General features: G+C 40.1%; 1 protein-coding gene across 2 annotated transcripts in view; it reads right to left on the reverse strand.

Annotated features, from left to right (window-relative positions):
- The window catches only part of tmem117 (transmembrane protein 117), a 269,354-nt gene that overhangs the window by 124,550 nt on the left and 123,489 nt on the right, over window positions 1–21,315 (reverse strand). For both annotated transcript variants that reach the window (XM_055650707.1, XM_055650708.1), the window contains exon 4: window positions 20,316–20,415. In XM_055650707.1, the coding sequence (XP_055506682.1) occupies window positions 20,316–20,415 (100 nt within the window). The remainder of the gene's footprint in view (window positions 1–20,315; window positions 20,416–21,315) is intronic.

Raw genomic sequence — 21,315 nt, forward strand, 5'->3', positions numbered from 1 at the left:
CATTATTTCACATTAAGTTTTTTGTAATCCTGTCATGCCACCCCCCTTTGTGGAAAGCTTCGTACAGGCCTGCCATTGTGTACACCTGCGCAAGGACCGTCAAAGCTTGGTGGATCTCCCAGTTGCTAACCATTTTAGCTCCCCTTCCCATTCCCATACTGACTTTTCTGTCCTGGGCCTCCTCCATTTCCAGAGTGAGGCCAGATGCTAACTGGTGGAACATTACCTGATGTTCCACTTGAATAGTTTGCAGCCCAATGGTATAAACATTGAATTCTCCAATTTTAGGTAACCAATCTACAAATGCAACCTGTGCCCCACCTGCATGCACACCCATTTCTCACCCCACCCCTTCCCCTCCCACCTATATTCCTTCCTCTGGCTGCACAATTTGCACTTCTTCTATCAATATCTCACACCTTTGTGTTTTCATTCCCAGCCTTTGTCCAAACATCTGCCTATCAAAATCCCCTCATCTGCATCCAACTATCACTCACCAGCCTTTGTCCTACTATTCCTTTTTACCATCTCCATTTTATCCTTCCCCCCCCCCCCCCCCCCCCCCCTCCCATCTCCATCTCGAACCACACCACTGTCTTGAAGAAGGATCGACCCACATCCCCAGAGATGATACCTACCCACTGAGCTACTCTGGGACTTTGGGTCTTTTTCTTTGTAAATGAGCACCTGCAGTTCTTTGTTTTTTCATCGAAAAGCACAGCACATGAGCAGGCCTCTTGGCCCACATGTCCATGTTAAACATGATGCCAGGGTAAACTAATCTCCTCTAGCTGCATGTAGCCCTCCATCCCCTTGAATATCTATCTTCGTATCTAAAAGCTGCTTAAATGCCATCATCATATCTTTCTCCATCCACCACCCCTAGCAGTGCAATCCATGAATGCACCACTCTCTGTGAAACAACTTGCCCCATACATATCCTTTAAATTTTGCCCCTCCCCTCCCCCCAGCTTAAAGCTAAGCCATTTAGTCTTTAACATTTCCACCCTGGGAAATCTGAATATCCTATCAATGCTTCTCATAATTGTATATACTTGTATTAAGTCTGCTCTCACCCTGTGACAATTCAGGGAAATCAAACCAACTTTGTCCAGCCTTATAGCTAATACCCTGTAATCGAGGCAACATTCTGGTAAACCTCTTCTGGAACCCTCTCCGAAGCCTCCACATCCTTCTGGTAATGGGACGATCAGAACTGCATGCAATAATCCAAATGTGGCCTGACCAGTCCTATAAAGCTGCAACATGACTTACTGTCCCTGATACTTCATGGACAGCTGATGAAGGCAAGCATAACATGTGCCTTCTTCACTACTCTATCTATGTGTGTTGCAACTCTCATGGAGCTGTAAACCACTGTCACCAATACGTGACCAAACAATGACTGGAAGTGGATGTCCACAGCTCAGAGATACTTGTGGGGTGAGTGTCATGCACTGTTGCTTTGCTGTTGATTGCAAAACTCATGCAATAATGTTATTGATGACCTGAAGCTAGGCAATGAAGCGAGTATTTAATGAACAGCATTATCGGATTACAGGGAATTAGAAATGGCTTATCTGTGCTTCATCTCAACTTTATTGAATTTGTAATGAAATTACAAGATATGACTGCAATATGTCATTCTCTTCCAGTAATAATTCTTTCAAATATTGGTTGCAAAGCCTGTGAACTTGACCATTGATCCTGTCAGTCCCATATTTCCCCATCTATGGTTCACCACTCAGCTACCCAGCTAAGTACCCACTTTGTGCAGTTATCCAAAGATAAAGGACACCCCATTATCACTGGCTAGGTCACATGTGCCGCAAGACTTTTTGGGGATTGAAAGATAATCATGTGGTAGGGCTAAGACAAGCCCTATCCACAGACATGCTGAATAAAACCTTGATGGGACAAAGCTTCATCTTCAGTCAGGAGTCCAAATTGTCAAAAACATGAAAGGCCCTGAAAGTTTCTGATGTTTGGAAACAGTCAAATGTAATAACATTAATAAAACCATTAAAATATAGATATTATATTAAAACATAATAAAAGTAACACAAAAAAAATTCAAAGCAAATTCAAAAACCCAATTAAGTAAAAAAACATATATAAATTGCCATATTCTTCCCTAGATTCATAACTATTTTTCACGAACTAAAACATGCCAGTCTCCCTGTACCAAGCCCACCCTGGAACAGGTCATCAAGTCAACCTTCTTTTTTCATGAGATTCCATAATCTGCAACTCATTGATGTCTCCACTAATCACACTCTTTCACTGGGTGAATGAGAAAGCCAACGGCAAAGTGTTTGGGGCTGAACCTTGAACAATATTGAGACCGCTGGTATCATTGAACTGAAGGACTGCAGAAGCTCTTTCTATGTATGTTTTCATAACATTCTCTTTTATTCAAAATTGCTAGCAATTGTTATGCTGACAGTTCCGGTACAGTGTGCTCTTTTGTGTTTTTCTCTCTAACTGCTGCCATTCATATATCATTTGAACATCACTGAAAGCATTATGTCACCTGAACAATCTTAACTGCCCTCTCGTTCAAATACATTTTCTTTGTTTCCTCCAATTTTACCCCTTTCTCAAATTTAAAACACACTTTTGAATTTTCCATTCTGATGGAAAATTCAAAGGACCGTTGACCAACAGCATTGACCTTGTTTCTCTCTCTCTTAGTAGATGCTATCTGAACTGCTGGGTATATCTCGGACTATTCTGTTTTTACTTCAGATTGTCAGGATCTCCCTTTTTTTTGCTTTTCCTTATATTTCAGGCCAATGTGATTTTTTTTTATACTAAGTGCACACTAGCATGAGAGGATAAAACAAATAAATTCAGGACTTCCACATTCACACTGGAGTCACAGTCATCATCTTGCATTTGCATTGCAAAATGCAAACAAACCTCCAAAGAACTGCATTCAAAGGTATAAACATACAAATTAAGAGTGGGTGTAGAACCTGAGGACATAGGCCACGTGTGTGTGTGTGTATGTATACATGTATATATATATATATATATATATATATATATATTTTTTTTTTTAGAGAGAGAGAGAGAGAGAGAGAGAGAGAGAGAGAGAGAGAGAGATAGAGAGAGATAGAGAGAGAGAGAACTTTGACAATTTAATTTCCACAATACAAACCCAGATACTTAATAAGCTGTCATTGTGCATAATGAACCCCCATGTCCCTGCCAATTAGATGCCGGATAACTGAGTTTTTATTAGATGCAATAAGATGGCTGTCATACATATAATTTTTCAAAATGAAGCTCTTTATTAATATATTTAGCTCAGTATCACAAGCAGATGTTTCACTATTCTTTCTAAAATAGTATTGTGTTCAATAAAGTGCTTCACTAATCTGCTTATAATGCTACTTGTCTCTGGGTATTGATATTGAAGTCATGAACGGGTTTCAGGCTTTATATTAAACAAATAGATTTCCTTTGCTACTGCATTGATTATGTGACCTTTCTTTAAGTCGTCTTCCCATTTTCATCGCTTGTTTCAATTTATCACTTTGTCCATAATAACCCTTTCTCTGTCTGCCTTCTTCTGCTTTTATCTATTTTCCTTGGTTCTTCTGAGATGTAATGTGTGTCACAAGGAAAGGAACACTGGGCTTTGGGCTGTTCTATTTCGAGGAGCCCTTTTCATCTTAACAACTTTCTTTTCATTCACTTTTACCTCCCTCAGTCCCTGGTTCCAAATTGCTTTCTACCTTTGTACATGCCCCACTACGCCCTCCATCTTCTCACTCCCACTATCTACACCTGCCCTACCAACTGCTTAGCTGTTATTCACTCGCATCTTACTTCCTCTATGTGAAGGTGTTGATGGTTAAATGTCCCTTTGTACAATTTCCCTTTTCCCCACGTCTCCCGTGTTCTAGACTTCTGCAGGCAACGTTTACACACTTGTTTTCAAAGCAGTGTGACTCTCAGAAATAACTAATGGAATGGATACAGCCTGCAGCTTAACTTAGCCTCCTGTGGTCCCAGGTCATCCTCACTAACCTGTTCCTGATACAAGGGGCTGATTGATCTTACTCTCTGTGCCCAAGTGTCATCCACAACCTTTTTGCTTTGTATGAGGAGTAACACTCAAATGTTTTCCCTTTGATGTCCATTCCAAGAGCAAGGGTGAGCAGTTAGTTCTAAGTCTTTCTTTCATTTCAGAAGCTTGTACTTTACTGGCAGCACCTGATCGGACCAGGGCCGGTCTTAGGAGTTGCGGGGCCCAATTGGGAACAATTTTGGTGAGCCCCAGGTTCCCAGCTAAGGTCTGTAGATTCATAGAAATATAATTAAAGTCTATTATAGACTGTATATCTCTATCGTAGAATGGAAATTAACGAAAATGTGCGCTTAAAAAGTGCAAGCGACTTAATGGACCAAACAGATCCAAGCTACATTTTAATATAAAATTGCATACATGTAAGTGTGTACAAGTAACAAACAAAATGTGTGGATCACCTCTGAACATAGTTACAATACCACTTGTTTTCGTGACTGTGAAATGAGAAAATAAATAATCGAATTAAATAGACCCTGGAAGGGAGGGAAGTTGAGAAAGGAGTGAGGGAAGGTGAAAAAGAAGGGATGGAGCAAATGAGAGAAGAGAAAAGAGAGAGGAAGGAGGGAGGGAAGGAGAGAAGGGAGGGAGGGAAGAAGGGAAGGAGAGGGCCGGTGGCGGGAGCAGATGCCGGGATCCGGGTGGGTTTGAGCTGAGGCCGATGTTTGTAAACGTTGCTCCAACCCCCGGCCTGGCCCTCCGTGTATTGTTCACCATGTCTCCCCGGGGAAAGAGAGGGGTAGAGCCGGGGCTGTGTGCGTGAAGCACGACGACTGGAGGGGCAGGAGCGCTGCCCCAGGACTGCGAGGGAACGACCCACCTCCCCCTCTCCCCCTTCTCCATTCCCCCTCACACCCCCTTCCCTGTCTACCCCTTTCTTCCCCCTCCACCCTCTCTGCCCCTCTCTCCCCCCTCCACCAGGGGTAGATCTACCCGAGGCGAGAGTAGATTACTCTGGCGCAGGCCCCCTTACTCGCGGGGCCCAATTGGGAGCAATCGGTCCAATCGGCTTAAGGCCGGCCCTGGATCGGACTACAATCTCTGTTTCATTACATCAGTAACATAAGCTGCCATGTCATGAACGGTTGATCAAGCAAGACCAACTGAGAGTACTGAATGTATTGGCCATTTTACAGATAAGTATTTTCAAAATCATAAGATATTGAATTATGTGGGTGGAAAATAATCACTGGCCATGCTAATAATGCCTATACACCAAGAATGAATAAAACAAAAACATCTTGAATATCTCACTTTATAATGTGTAAATAAAGACAGAAACAATACATCATCAGTTCTTCGTCTTGGTGTGCACAGCTTAAAGTTGTAGGACAACTTGTTCTTTTTGATCTTATTTGATTGTGCACGCCAAGTTGATTGCATTCGTAGAAACAGGGCAGACCACATGAAGGTCGCAATCTCCCACCCCACATCATCAGTTTACTGTTACTGTATCCAAGAACACCTACTTCATTGGATAGACTAGGCCAGGCTCACATTTTCCTGCATTAGTAAAGAATCTACCAATTTTTTCTGTCACCCTACATCTAACAAAAAATAAATACAAAATGAGTCACTGTACATGTTATGTATTAAAGCAGTTTCATTGCCCATTTTGCAATTTGTCAAGTAGCAATTTCATTTTCTCATTTGAGGTCTATATAGAGCGAAGACTGACATACATAAAAGGATAAAAGATTCACAAAGATCCATATAGCAGAACCAAAATATTCCCAATTATATTTATTAAGGTTATTATTAGGTAGTGATCAAACTGAGATATTAATTTTCTGGCATGCTACTTCTTATTAATTTTAGATTGATATCTTGTTATCCAATTTCAGATATAGGTAGTTTGACCTGTGGGTTATAATGGCATTTGTATAAATCACATTTTTGCTTGTTAATATTTATTCATACACCATATTTAAATGAAAAATGCACATTGGAGCTCCAGAAAGACCTTTTATCCAGAAACAAGACGTGACAGATTGCACCAACAGTAATTGCTTCCTGATGAAGTAGAATTTGGTTTGTGTCACCCACATTAAAAAGGAATTTAATATATTTCTAGAAAGAGGAGCATAAATTGTCACCTTAAATGCCACGGGTAACATATGAAAAGTAATCATCTACTACCAAAATACAATGGATAGACTGAGATGAAATTAGTTACCAAATGTGTTAACGAATGTGTCAGTTAATTCACCTGTCACAACCAAACCCTCATTAGATTTTGGAGGCCCACTGTTTATTGCATGGATATGTAAAGCTCTAAGACTTCTAGATAATAAAGAATCATTCATAAAGTTGAGCACTTAGATTCTCCCACATGACAATGGGACCAACCTGTTATCACCCTTCAGCATCTTACATCTTTCGACTGATGAGTACCTTAAAAGAGTTCATTATGCATGTTTTTTATTGTCTTAATTCATGAATTAATCGTTAATAAAATTCTATTTCATTATTGCAGATGTCCATGCTGATATATTTTTACGCATTTAGGTTCCTTTGACTGAAATTCTTGAACTTTAGAATACAGCCAGAATGTTTACATTGAAACCAATGGAAAGGCTTTTCCAATTTACAACTTTGTACCCTTCCTATGTTTTTTCTGGAGTATTGGAAGCGAAGGAAATACATGATAGAAGTATACAATTATGAGAGGCATAGATAGGGTAGACAGTCGGAACCTTTATCCCCAGAGTGGAAATGTCAAAGATTAGAAGGCATAGCTTTAAGGTGAGAGGGGGAAAGTTGAAAGGACAAGTATTTCTAACAGAGAGTGGTGGATGCCTGTAACGTGTCGTTAGGGGTAGTGGTGGAGACATTTATGATAGTTGCATTTAAAAGGCCTTTAGATAGACACATGGATATGCAGGGAATGGAGGGATATGGATCATATACAGGCCGAGGAAATTAGTTCAATTGGGCACTCATATTTGGCACAGACATTGTGTGCCGACCAGTGTCCAAGAAGGATCTGTTCTGGGTTGCAAGTTTTCACTTATTTATCAATGTAATATAAATAATGGAGTGGATTTGGTAATAGTATAACCATATGCAATTAGTCCAGGCAAGAACATAAGGTAATGTTTAACAATGTTAGATGTATGTGGAAATTTATGGATGGCGAAGATGGCTTCTAACCCAAGCCACAGAAGCAGATCCCCAATCACATCTTACAACCGCTCCACAAATCTCTACTCCTGCAGCAACATGATCTTTTTAATCTCCCCTCAGATTTTTCCATTCTCTGACTCCTAGCACCCAGAGACTCTTGGACTATCTTTAATCGGACTTTACTGGCTTTACCTCGCACAAAACATTAATTATTCCCTTATCATGTATGTGTACCTTGTGAATGGTTCAATTGTAATCATGTATTGTCTCTCCGCTAACAGGTTAGCACACAAAAAAAAGCTTTACACTGTACCTCAATACACGTGACAATAAACTAAACTAAATTAAAATAGATTTTAACACAGCTACATGTGAGATGATTTATCTGTAATACAACAGAATAGTTAGGTCCAGCTCGACATTTATCTAAATGGTGAAAAGGAGGAGACAGAGGACGTCCACAGGGATTTAAGAGTCATCGTACACATATTGCTGAAGTATTAGGGTCAACCCAAAGAAATACAAAGGTGAATTGAATGTTTGTGTTTCCATCCAGCAGACTCTCTGGGGTTCAGTTCTGAAACATCAACTGTTTTCTGTGCAGGCACTGCCTGATCTATTAAGTACCTCCAGCATTTTCTATTTTTGTTTCAGATCTTCAGCAATTTCACTGTTTTACTTATATCTTCAAAAGAAGGGTAGGATTTGCTCCAGTTGCACAAAGCAATGATTAGACTGCACCTGGTGTGATCTCTGCATTGCACTTGCGAAAGGTTACCAGAATGGTAATAGCGCTCCAGATTTTAAATTGAGGATAGGTTAACTGATCGAGGCTTGAAATTGAATACTCAAGTGTTTAACATTTTCAAATTGAGAGAGCAGATAGGAACTCTGCCACTGGGAGAGGAGACTATGACAAGGTGAAATAACATTAAAATTATACTTAGAAGTGAAATTAGGAAACAACTCGCATGTACAAACATGAAACCCTCCAATAAAAAAACGGCAATGCTAACTCAATGTACAGTTTTAAATCCAGGTTTTCGTCATCAACTTGGTCAAATTGAACTAGAATATACATAAGGTACACAAAAATGCTGGAGAAACTCAGCGGGTGCAGCAGCATCTATGGAGCGAAGGAAATAGGCAGAAATAGGTAATATACATAAGCTTTGATTTAGTTGAATGATAGAATAAGTTAGAGGTGTCGAATGGCCTACGACATTTCTTAGGCAAATTAACCTTTTTCCTTATTTTTTATATTTGGATTTTCGAATATTATTTGTTCAATTTCCTGCTATTTTTAGTCGCCATTATCTCTTTACCTGTTTTTATTTTCTCCCTGGGTGGCCCTATCTAAATAAGTATAGCTAAATCATCCATTCTTATAGTAATTATAATATAGTTTATTAATTCTGTGCTCCTTCTCAAACGTCAACTTTTGCTCAACCCTGTCTTAATTGTAAAGAATATCTGCTCAGCGTCTTGTAGAGAAAGGTTGAAAGTCAGTGAGACGAGAAAATAATCTGCATGGTGCATTTGAGAAATTCTAACTGCTCGGCAATTAAAGTCAATTAACAAAATACATTAATAATGAAGGCTCAATGCGACAGAGCAGGAGGGCAGTCACAAAGCGTCAGATCTGCTGCAAGAGAATCAATGCAGAAAGAGCAAAATCCCATATTGGGAGTAAGACAATTGCAGTATGAAACAAACAATTGCCCAAAACCCAACCACATTACACTTAAAACCCAAAGAACTGGTGCTATAATTCCAGGATAAGCGCTCAACTAAGAAAACCAAGCCCAAAGCCAAAGTATTATCTAACTATCTAACTAAATATACCAACTTGCAATTAATAGCTCTGCATGCAAAAAACAACTACCTACATATTAATTAGCTCTTTAAAAAAAAATCTAATCCTGTAGATGCGTGTTGGAGTTATCGAGTGGGCACCTCTCTTCACTGGTGCATCATTGAGTTGGGCCAATAACACCGGGCGAAGGCTCAACAATTGGTTCTGGCGTCCCAGACCAATCCCCCCCCCCCCCCCCTTTCTGCCCTCAACTGACATTATTTCCTCTAAACCAAATCCACAGACTGCCTTGCTCTGCTGGCTCTGACATCTGCTTTACGGCCTGACGCAAAATCTGTCCACAAATTCCTCGCTCTCCAAATAACAAAGTAGTCAATCTCGCTATGAAACATCCACAACCCGCCTCTACTGGAAGTACTCTTGCTCTCCATCCTCGCTGCTCAACTTCTGCTGCCAACTGTACATATCTAAGCTGTTTCCTTTCATAAGCCTCATCCACTAAGCTCTTCCAAGGCACAGCCAGTTCTGTAAAACCCACTATCCACTGACTAACTGACCATAACACTACATCAGGCCTCAAACTAGTACAAATTATTTCCTGCGGAATAGCAAACCTTCCTCCCAAATCTACCAGCATCTCCCAATCATTGGCTCCCTGTAGCTGACCTGACGCATGTCTGTCTGCAAACTTCCCTCCTCTACCTTTCTCTCCCTCCCGGCAAAATGAATTGCTACACTCTAAGTCCTGATGCCCAATGAATTCACATGTGCTCTCCTTCTCTCAATTGCTGCAGCTATGCACTTGAAGACCTGGTTATGCTGCCATGTATAGCAACCCCGAGAAAGACTAGTTCTACATCCTGACAAAATATGCCTCAATGTTGCCACCTCTGAACACATCCTTTTTTAATATTCCCCTTCCCTTGAACCTTTGAGCTTTCCACTTTTTACCTGACTAAACATTATTTTAACAAATTTAAATGGATCCTTATAAATGCTGACCTGACTCGCTCCTTCTTCTTTCTCTTCTTCCAAAGGTGTTCTGCCCTCTTTAATATTGCTAACCGATTTATTAAATCTTCTTGCAAAACATTGATTCCCTCTCTCTCATCAACTGTAGCCTTTCTCCACTGCTTTCTCACCTGTCTCCTCCCCTTCACTAATCTCTTGATTTCTCTCTCTTGTTCAGATTTAAATACCTGTGGAGCCTGCACCTTTTTTTTCTCAATAACAGCCGTCGTCCACAGAGCGCAGAAGATTATTGGGACACAGCTTTCAGTCTTGGAGGGCATCTACCACACACAGTGCCTCAGGAAGGCCGTCAGCATCCATAAAGACTCCTCACACCCTTGTAATGGACTGTTCGAACTACTTCCCTCCGGCAGACGTTACAAGGCCTTCTACCTCCAGACTCAGGAACAGCTTCATTCCCAGAGCTATAGCAGCTCTGAACCGGCCCTGCTGAGTGCCCCCCATCCCCCCTGGACTGTCTCCCTTGGATGGTCACGTCGCACAGGCACGTCTAGACTTTAGTCTGTTGAACTGTTTTGACTATTTTACTGTTCTTTTTACAATCCATGTTCTCGGGGTGTCTAAATCTAAATTTTATTAGTTATTTATGTTATGACATCGGATGGAAGCTGCATACCAAATCTCGTTGCGCTTATGTGCAATGACAATAAAATATATTATTATTATTAACCTGTCCGCACCATATTGATAAATAATCTCTCCCATCTTATCTAACTTGGTTTCCACTATCTCTTTTAGACTCTTTAACACCTTTACCAAATTTATATTAACAGTTTCCCATTCCTTCCTTTCACTTGCCCTAGGCCATTTAACTCCACGTTTCAGTCCACCGGTCTTCTCCCTGACTGGCAGATTAACCTCACCACCACCTTCATCCCTCTCTACAGTGCTTGTTCGCTCCACAACAGTAACAGGGGTCATGATGTCCTGCAAAGTGTGGTTTTCTACCCGGCGCTGGACTTGACTTGACTGACTTCTCAAGAAGTACTGTTCAACGCAATTTCCCTGCACGCCCTCTAACAAGCACATCTTCTTTCCTTGATTTATTCTGAGTTCCTTTGCTATTGTTACTTTCTGCCAACCACAAGAACAGACCTTTGAGCTTCTTTCCCTCTATCACTGAGCCGCTGTCCTTCATTGATGCGCTGATCCTACTTGTAGTCTTCTCCGTTCCGTGGTCTGTAGCCGGGTAATCCACCTGTGAGCCATCTTCCGCCGCCGCTCTCGCAGACTCTAGGGGTATCTTTCTTTGATTTGTTATAGCTTTTAAGGGATGCAGCGAGACTGTTTATAATCTATGCCACTGCTACAATGAGGTGCAAACCCATAACAGCTCCATAACAACCCATTTGAAGAGAATGAGAGCATACATGAATCTAACAACAAAACACAGAGAAAATGTGGAAAGATTAAAGAGGTGGAACTGACAGCAAATTGAACATTTTAAGATTAAAACTTACCTTACCTATAAATAAATATTAAACTATTTTATTCATATTTTTTTCTATAAAGCCCAATGGAAGCATTTCTTGTCCCAATTGTCCCCTCAACTGAGGGCACCAGGCGAGGGCAGCAGAATTAATTCTCTGAGTGATTCAGTCTGCTTTTTATAGCAATCTACCACTTTCGTGGCCACTATAGATATTATCTATTTTTCCTAGATATATTTAACCACCTAATTTAAGTTTGTCAGCTGCTTCCAGATCCTATCTCCAGCTCAATAAATCAATTCTCTGTATAATGGCTCAACAATTTAATCACTATCCTGCAATGCCCTGTAATCCAGCCTAATCTTTAATTCTGTTGAATTAATCCTGGTAATATCATCTTGGCTAATATTTCTGTTTCAATTGTAATTTTATTAAATATTTTAATCATTATAAGACACTCTTTATTATTAAAATTTAAGTGTTGAATGACTCAAGCCAACTCTCGGGACTCTGCAAAATCTGCTTCTGGTAGATTCCCTTTTCTTCAGACAAATAACTATGATATTTTATCTTATTGAAACAGACTGCCTGGGCATGAGAGTAGGGTTTCATCCAAAAAAAAACCCACAGTACTCTTAATAAAACTGCATTCCCCAAATATGATGTTTATGTTACATGTTCAGGTCTTTGAGTGTGGGTTGGTCTCGCAACCTTGTAACTGTGCAATTATCTGATCTAAACCAACAACTAGATACCAGTTAAAAAACATATATATTCTATGTATGCAGCTGTTTTTTTTTAAAGATGGGATTGCTGTGATTTCATCTTAGAACCTTTCATCTGTAATTAATCAATTTTACAAAGCTTGTTACCAACCACAATCACTCAAAATCAAAAAAGGGATCCATTACCAAATGTTAAATCATACAATAAGTGTAAAAATTAATGAAAATGTGATGCATGTCACTAATCTTGAAATGTGATTTGGAATGAATTGTGATGTTGCAGCACTGTTCTATCTGAATTAGCAATGTCTGCATTGAAACAAAATACGTTTTTTGAAAGTTCTGCAGCTTTAACCAATTATTTGATTTGAACAAAATTGTTATATCTTGAAATAACAGTGATTTTCCCAATTACTGAAATAATTCCAAATAGCTATGAATTTATTTAAACTCACAAAATGGGAGAAATAAACCAATGAAATAAATTTTTCTAGATTCTGAGATTATTTGATTAAATGATGGGGCAACAATGTAAAGTTCTCTATTTTTTTATATAACAGTTAAGGTTAATTAGGTTTATAATATTCAATCCATGCTGTGAGATATTCCAAACCTTCTGGCAATGGGGGCCAACAGACAAATTGGCTCACAGATAGATCTTGAAAATATACCCGACTAGGCTGCTCATCTATTTTGTTTCCCAATGTCTTGAACTCTACATACAAGATACGAAGAATTTATTAGCCAAGTATGTAAGAGCATGCAAGGAATTTGATTTGCCATATAGTAATGCCAAAAAAGCAGAAAGACACATAAACCTCCACCACAGTGCACTGGGATGGAAGGCAATAACGTATTATCTTCTTCCCTCCTTTTCGCCCATAGTCGGGCAGTCGACCCACCCGCAGTCGGGGCGATCGTAAATCCCGTGATCGGGGCGGTTGAAGCTCCTGCAATTGGAGCTACCGAAGTCGATCCCTGACAAAGGGATCGCAAGCTCCATGATGTTAAGTCCACAGGCTCCCATGGTTGGAGCTCCCAAAAGTCGATCCCCAGCAAAGCAAACGTCAGCTCCGCGATGTTCGGCCGCCGTGCGGACGGAGATACGATACAGAAAAAGTCGCATCTCCTTCGAGGAAAGAGATGAAAAAAGGTTTCCCCCACGCCCCACTTAATACAAAACAAAAGATACACTAAAACATACCTTTAACGACAAGCTAAAAACAACAAAAGAAGAAAAGGACGAGACAGACTGTTGGCGAGGCTGCCATCGTGCGGCGCCACCCAGTGGTACATTGGTGTGCGGAGCAAACAAATCAAAGAATCGCCTCGTGGGTCTGCTCTTATAATTAGCAAATTCCACTATCCGTAGTTTCACAGATTTACAGTGAAGGTCACTTGCCATTCCCTACAAAGTATCAAACACATGAGTAAAGAAATTCAACCTTGATCACTGGTACTATGCCTGAGCTGAGCCTGGACGGCTGCTTGTACTGAATTTAATGCTAAGATAACTAATGCTTTATGTTACCACCACTAGTCATTGGCAAAGGCCCCCTTTGTACAGGTGCTGGCAATATGAACCTCTGAATGTCTCCAACATTATGTTTATGTAACAACCAGGATACATCAATTTAACATACAAATTGTAATTTAAATTAATGCTATTCATTTTCAATTTTGACTCGCTTTAGTAAAAGTGCTTTCTATAGATCCAAATAAAAGCAGTATATTCAGTATTTTCTTTGTGTTCATGCATCAAAGACATTATTTTTCCCATTGACAGTACATTGCAATGTTCACAAGATGGCTTTGACAAGATCCAGAATTGTGCAAGGTCAGACAATATATTGCCATTCTCTCACTGTGACTGCAGTTCGGCATAACTTTAGCATAGACACATTTCACAATGTACACTGTCCAGCAGATATGTTAACCTTCTTTCTCTATAAGACATAGGAGTAGAATTAGGCCATTCAATCTTGGCTGATCTAATTTTCCCTCTCAGCCCCATTCTTTTGCCTTCTCCCTTTAACCTTTAACACCCTTAATAATTAATAATCTATAAATCTCAGCTTTTATTTTTTAAAACAACTTGGCCTTCACAGCCATCTGTGGTAATGAAATCCACAGATTCACCACCAATTGGTTCAAGAAACTCCTCCTTATCTCATATTCTGAAGGTTTAGTTTAGTTTGGAAATACAGTTCGGAAACAGGCCCTTCGGCCCACCGAGTCCGCGCTGACCATCGATCCACGCACATTAACACTATCCTACGCACATTAGGGAAATTTTACATTTATACTAAGCCAATTAATCTGCAAACCTCTACGTCTTTGCAGTGTGGGAGCACCCGGAGAAAACTCATGCAGGTCACAAGGAGAACGTACAAACTCCACGCAGACAGCACCTGTAGTCAGGATGAAACCTGGGTCTTTGGTGCTGTGAGCAATCAGATATGTCCTTTTATTCAGAGACTGTCCATCTGGTTCCAAATTCTTCCATTATTGAAAACATCTTTTCAACATTATATTAAGGAAATTTCTTTAACATTAAAGGCATTCAGTGCCCTCCATAATGTTTCGGACAAAGACCCATCATTTATTTATTTGACTTTGTACTCCACAATTTGAGATTTGTAATAGAAAAAAATCACCTGTGGTTAAAGTGCACATTGTCAGGTTTCAATAAAGGCCATTTTTTATCCATTTTGCTTTCACCATGTAGAAATTACAGCTGTGTTTATACATAGTCCACCCATTTCTGTGAACCATAATGTTTGTAATTGCTCAGGTGTGTTTATTTGCGTGCGTATTGCAGGTACAAGGGAGTTCTCAACACCGAGTCTTTCCTCCAGCCTTTCCATCACATTTGGAAACTTTGATTGCTGTTTATCAACATGAGGACCAAAGTTGTGTCAATGAAAGTCAGAGGCCATTATGAGTGAGAAACAAGAATACAACTGTTAGAGACATCTGCCAAACCTAAGGCTTAACAAAATCAACTGTTTGGAAAAATCATTAAGAAGAAAGAGAGCATTGGTCAGCTTACTCAGGCACTATCTCATTGTGCCATGGACCCAGATCACCTCCTCCATCAGGCTATCAGCAGAGAGCAGAGAGCAGAGGCCACCCCTACTGAAGTCCCATCACCCCTTTGCTCCTCAAGGAAATCAATGCCTAGCATCTATCCAGCCAACTGAGACAAAAGCACACTGGATAGCCACCAGGTGGTCACAGGAGTGGAAGGCAACCTAATCTCCATTACACAGCTACATCTCTTCACCAGATAAAAGTAGGTATGTTACAATACTTACCTTCAGCGGCGCTGCAATTCTGCCACTGGCCGTGTGCGCGATTTTGGCGCATTTTGGGGGAGGGGGGTTAATACGCGTTTTTTTTCCGACCTGGTCCTGGATTATATTTTGTTGTAGTGCAAGATTTTGCTAAAGAATCGTTCCGACTGCCGTTCTGTGTGTTTTTTAAAAAAAATTGCCCGACAAGTTAATCGCTGGAGGGATTTAAAAATCAGCTTCTGAAACCGTCAATGCCAACAACGGGGACGGATTTTACGTAGGGGACAGGTAAAAGGAAGTAGTTTATTTTTATGTATAAAAGTGTTTCTTAAGTTGCATTTAATTCACATTTTAAATTGCGAAACGGTGATTTTTTCCCCCGAAGAATCGGCAGTGTGTTTGCTGCAGATATGTGGGACTAAAGTCACCGCAACCACAACGTTCCAATTGATCGCGTTCCAGAAAAAACTCACTCGCAAGATGATTTAAATGGCCATTAATTTACAGGTATCTATATTACAAAAACTCTGATCTTGACCGCTTTTGTCCCACTGTGCTGCGATTTCAGTCAGAACGCCGCCATCTACGGCCGTCATTTTTGGCCACTTTGCTCAGAGCCCCCCTCCGCCTTACGGGTGCACAGGATTTTTCCCATCTATCACAAATCAGAGAGATATTAATGTTTTTTAAAAAATCACCATTCTCTCTGCTGGAGGGAGGGGGAGGGACTATAAAGCCAGGAAGTGGTGTGCCTCACTCAGTCTCTGCAAGCTGGATGAAACCAAGGGTCACGTCTCTCTGAGCTCTGAATAACACTGAACAAATGTCTACACAACTGTGAGTACCCTTAATATGGTTTGAAAATGAAAATATGGTTTGTTTGAAGTAAAAAGGCATTGCCTGCAAATGGTTGTTTGGGAGCTTTGGCTTGAAATTGAAAAGCACTACTTACTGCAAATGGTTGCGGGTGATTTGGCTTGAAGTTGAAACGCACTTCTTACTGCAAATGGTGGCTTGGGTGCTTTGGCTTGAAGTTGAAAGGCACTACTTATTGCAAATGGCGGCTTGGGTGCTTTGGCTTGCAGTTAAAAGGCACTACTGCAAATGCACTTACTTCCTGTTTGCACCATCTATTGATTTTAGATAAAACGCTACCACTTACGGCTGTGATTTTTGGCCATCTTACTCAGTCCCCCCTCCGCTGAGCAGGTGCAGAGAATTCTTCCCATCAATGAAAAATAAATGTTATTAGTGTTTAAAAAATGTTGAGAATCTCTCTCCTGTCAATCACGCCCTGTAAGCCACACCTTTTCCGGTGGGAGGGGGAAGGCTTATAAAACCTGGAAGTGTGGGTGGGGCTCAGTCTCTGCATGATGGGGGAGGGAGAGGTATCTCTCTGTCCGAGCTGTGAATCAACTGAACACACTGAATGTCTACTGAACTGTGTGTTTGGTGTTTTGTGTGGTTTTATAGTGGTTTCACCCTGCATGAAATGGTATGAAGCTGCATTTGAATTTGGCGGTCTTGCATCCTGCTTGAAGTGGTATGAAACTGCACTGAATTTGGTGACCTTGCACCCGGCTTGAAATGGTTGGAAACTGCACTTGAATTCGGTGGCCTTGCACCCTGCTTGAAATGGAATTTCAAGGAATAGTCATGAGTCAACTGCCAGCCCACCAGCCTTGAGTGAGCTGCCAGCAGATCAGGCTGAGCTGAGGGACTGAGCTGCCACCTCAAGAACCCATACCAGCACTCCAGAAAGCCTCCCCACTGGCCACCAATATTGGAATTGGTGGAGAGGTGAAATATTGCGTCGGGGGACCAGCCCTCCAGTGTGAACATGGGACCCAACGGGTCCCACTTAGTCTAGTTAAACATTAAATTCCTTCCATTTGGCCTACAAACCCATGACAATGAGATTTAAATATTATGTTATATTGTGAATTCTTGTCTGAATGTTATTTGGACACTTGGGCTATTTAAAAATGTTAATCTATTCTTAAGAAATGGATAGATGTTTTGATCTAGTAATTGAATTTTGTAATTAGCTACAATTAGGTAACTAACTAATTATATGCTTTAATTTCAAGTCATCTAAGTAAGATTGTTTCATATTTGTTTCAAAATGCTTCAATCTATAATAACTGAAAATTTCTTTCAGCTCTTAATTTTTAAGAAAGTTATGGGCTTTAGACTGTTCTCAATCGCAGCTTTTGTGTTAAGAATGAAAAAGCAATAGGGAACAAGATGCTAATTTCCGAGTAGGAAAATGGCCATAACTTTTTTATTACTGAAGATATGAAAGTGAATTGGGTGTCAAATTAAACTTCTTTTTAGGTTTTATCTGATGGGATAAATTACAGACTTGTTTTTTAAAATCTAAATTTTTTGTAACATTGCTAATAAAAGCTGTCCAGGGTCTGACCTCCCCAGAGGAGCATGGGTGAAGCTCAACAAACTTCGTACTGGAGTTGGGCATTTCAATGGCAGCATGTGGCGATAGGGACTCTGCCAGAGCCCAGCTTGTGAATGTGGAGCAGAACAACAGACAGCCAACCATGTCATCTCTAGGTGCCCGCTCTACCACCCACCAAATGAAGCTCAGAGTCTGGCAGACATTGACGCAGAGACAACAACCTGGCTGCTCAACACCCAGCTTGAGATCTAACTATTTCTTTGGTTTCTGTTTCATTAGCAGGAAGAAGAAGCTTACTAATCGCAAAGGGACAGGCAGGCCAAGGAAGACCTCCACAGCTGATGACAGAAGAATTTTCGCGATAATAAAGAAAAATCCCCTAACACCCGTCTGACAGATCAGAAACACTCTTCACGAGTCAGGTGTAGATTTGTCAATGACCACTGTCCACAGAAGACTTCATGAACAGAAATACAGAGGCTACACTGCAAGATGCAAACCACTGGTTATCCACAAACATAGGATGGCCAGGTTACAGTTTGCCAAGAAGTACTTAAAAGAGCAACCACAGTTCTGGAAAAAGGTCTTGTGGATAGATGAGATGAAGATTAACTTATATCAGAGTTATGGCAAGAGCAAAGTATGGAGGAGAGAAGGAACTGCCCAAGATCCAAAGCATACTACCTCATCTGTGAAACACGGTGGTGGGGGTGTTATGGCCTGGGCATGTATGGCTGCTGAAGGAACTGGTTCACCTATCTTCATTGATGATACAACTGCTGATGGTAGTAGCATAATGAATTCTGCAGTGTATATACACATCCTATCTGCTCAAGTTCAAACAAATGCCTCGACACACATTGGCCGGTAGTTCATTCTACAGCAAGACGATGATCCCAAATATACTGCTAAAGCAACAATGGAGTTTATCAAAGCTAAAAAATTTCATTCTTGAGTGGCCAAGTCAATCACCCGATCTGAACCCAATTGAGCATATATTTTATGTGCTGAAGAGAAAACTGAAGTGGACTAGTCCCCAAAACAAGCTTAAGCTAAAGATGGCTGCAATACAGGCCTGGCAGAGTTTCACCAGAGAAGACACCCAGCAACTGCTGATGCCCATGAATCATGGACTCAAGCAGTCTGGATATGCAACAAAATACTAAACCTGACTACTTTCATTTACATGACATTGCTGTCTCCCAAACATTATGGTGCCCTGAAATGGGGGGACCATGTATAAACACTGCTGTATTTTCTGCATGGTGAAACCAAAATGTATAAAAATTGCCTTTATTAAAATTTGACAATGTTCACTTTAACGTGATTGTTTCTATTACAAATCTCAATTGTGGAATACAGAAGCAAATAAATAAATGATGGGTCTTTGTCCCAAACATTATGGAGGGCACTGTAAGTCACAGTCCTCGATACTCAACTCTCAATGTGACAGGAGTTCTGAACCCCATGGATGACATGAGATTTTGCATTAAAAATCGATCATAACACTTTGATCGTCTACAATGAGATAAATTTGACAAATGCACAAAATTGATCAGATTTGAACTCCAATAGGAAAATCCTTTCTTGAAAATATATGGTTTGCTCATGCACTAAATTTATTGTTTGAAGCAAAGTGCAAATTCAGTATCTTGTTGGATCTTGACCCATAAATAAAATTAACACAAGCATTTTAGCACAAAAGCCTTGACAACATGATATTCTGTGCCCCAAGCAGGGACACAATTATATGATAGCATCTCACATTTTCATCAGCAGTCAATATAATATACGAAAAATCAATAGATACAACCTAGCTGGAAAATCCATCTATTGAGCGCAATAGGGCAAATAATTTTGCTAATAGAAAATGCAGTTCTTTTGGATAGCATCTTTCTGCCATGAATTTAAGTTGCTGGGAAAAAGCAATAATTTTGGCGATGGTGATAAAATGAAAACCATTACCATCAAGACTAATGTATTCTCTTGCAGTCAGAATTTCTACTACGTGCAGTATGTGAATAAGACCTTTAGTTGGAGCAACATTTGTATGGAGTAATAAAGATGTTCTTGTCATGCTTTCTTCATGTGATAGATGTGATACATTTTTACTAATGGGGGTTTTATTATTCCATCTCAATTTATATGAACATAAAAAGCACGTCACATATTCAGCAAATGTAAAGAATGATGAACATTCAAATATTTTATCCTGCTTCTGAAGCTTGGTAAGATAGTCATCACTAAATATGCTGAAAGAAATATGTTGGTGTCGATAGAAGTAGGCAGGTAATGTTTCTGTCTACATTATGACACATTTGCTATAACATGGCGAATTGAATCACATAGTTGTACAATATAAGAAAGGTTATTCTTACCATCCAGGCAGTGACAAAATCTCCCATCCAGGTTCCAACCGCTGCTAACTTCATGAAACTTTCATTTCTTATACCCATGTATTCATTAATGATGAAGGGACTGTGGAACATAAATATGTTATTAGTAATAGTTCAAAAATTGAAACAGGACACTGGAACAGAGGCACATCAGCTTGAGAAAGAGGTGGGGATGGGGCAGTGGAGTGCGCGCTCACAACCAAAGAATTATTAAGCACATCACGCACACTTTCACATACTATACATATAACCATATAATAACCATATAACAATTACAGCACGGAAACAGGCCATCTCGACCCTTCCAGTCCGTGCCGAACACGTATTCTCCCCTAGTCCCATATACCTGCGTTCAGACCATAACCCTCCATTCCTTTCCCGTCCATATAACTATCCAATTTATTTTTAAATGATAAAAATGAACCTGCCTCCACCACCTTCACTGGAAGCTCATTCCACACAGCCACCACTCTCTGAGTAAAGAAGTCCCCCCTCATGTTACCCCTAAACTTCTGTCCCTTAATTCTCAAGTCATGTCCCCTTGTTTGAATCTTCCCTACTCTCAGTGGGAAAAGCTTATCCACGTCAACACAATTATCCATTGGTCTTCTCATTCTAATGCCACAACAGAGAAGGTACTAATCCTTGGAATTTCACCAAGATTCAATGCAAACAAAAACGTCAGTAAATAAAGATCAAACCAAATTACATTTCTAAAGCACCTTTCACTACTTCAGAATGTCCCAAAAGCTTTTACTGCCATTGTAGATTTGAAATATAATAACTAATTTACATGTCAGAATGATTTCTAATATATGATCACTACAAACATAATAATTCAATCCACATGTGTTTGAGGATGGTAGAAAACAAGATTAGCACATGTCAGATAGGACAGGGATCAAAATATTAAAAATGTAAGCATGGACGATGTTCTTTCCATGAACCTTGAGATATTATGTGAAAATGTCGGCAATGAAAA

The sequence above is a fragment of the Leucoraja erinacea genome, chromosome 19 (genome assembly GCF_028641065.1).
Source record: "Leucoraja erinacea ecotype New England chromosome 19, Leri_hhj_1, whole genome shotgun sequence".
NCBI lineage: Eukaryota > Metazoa > Chordata > Chondrichthyes > Rajiformes > Rajidae > Leucoraja > Leucoraja erinaceus.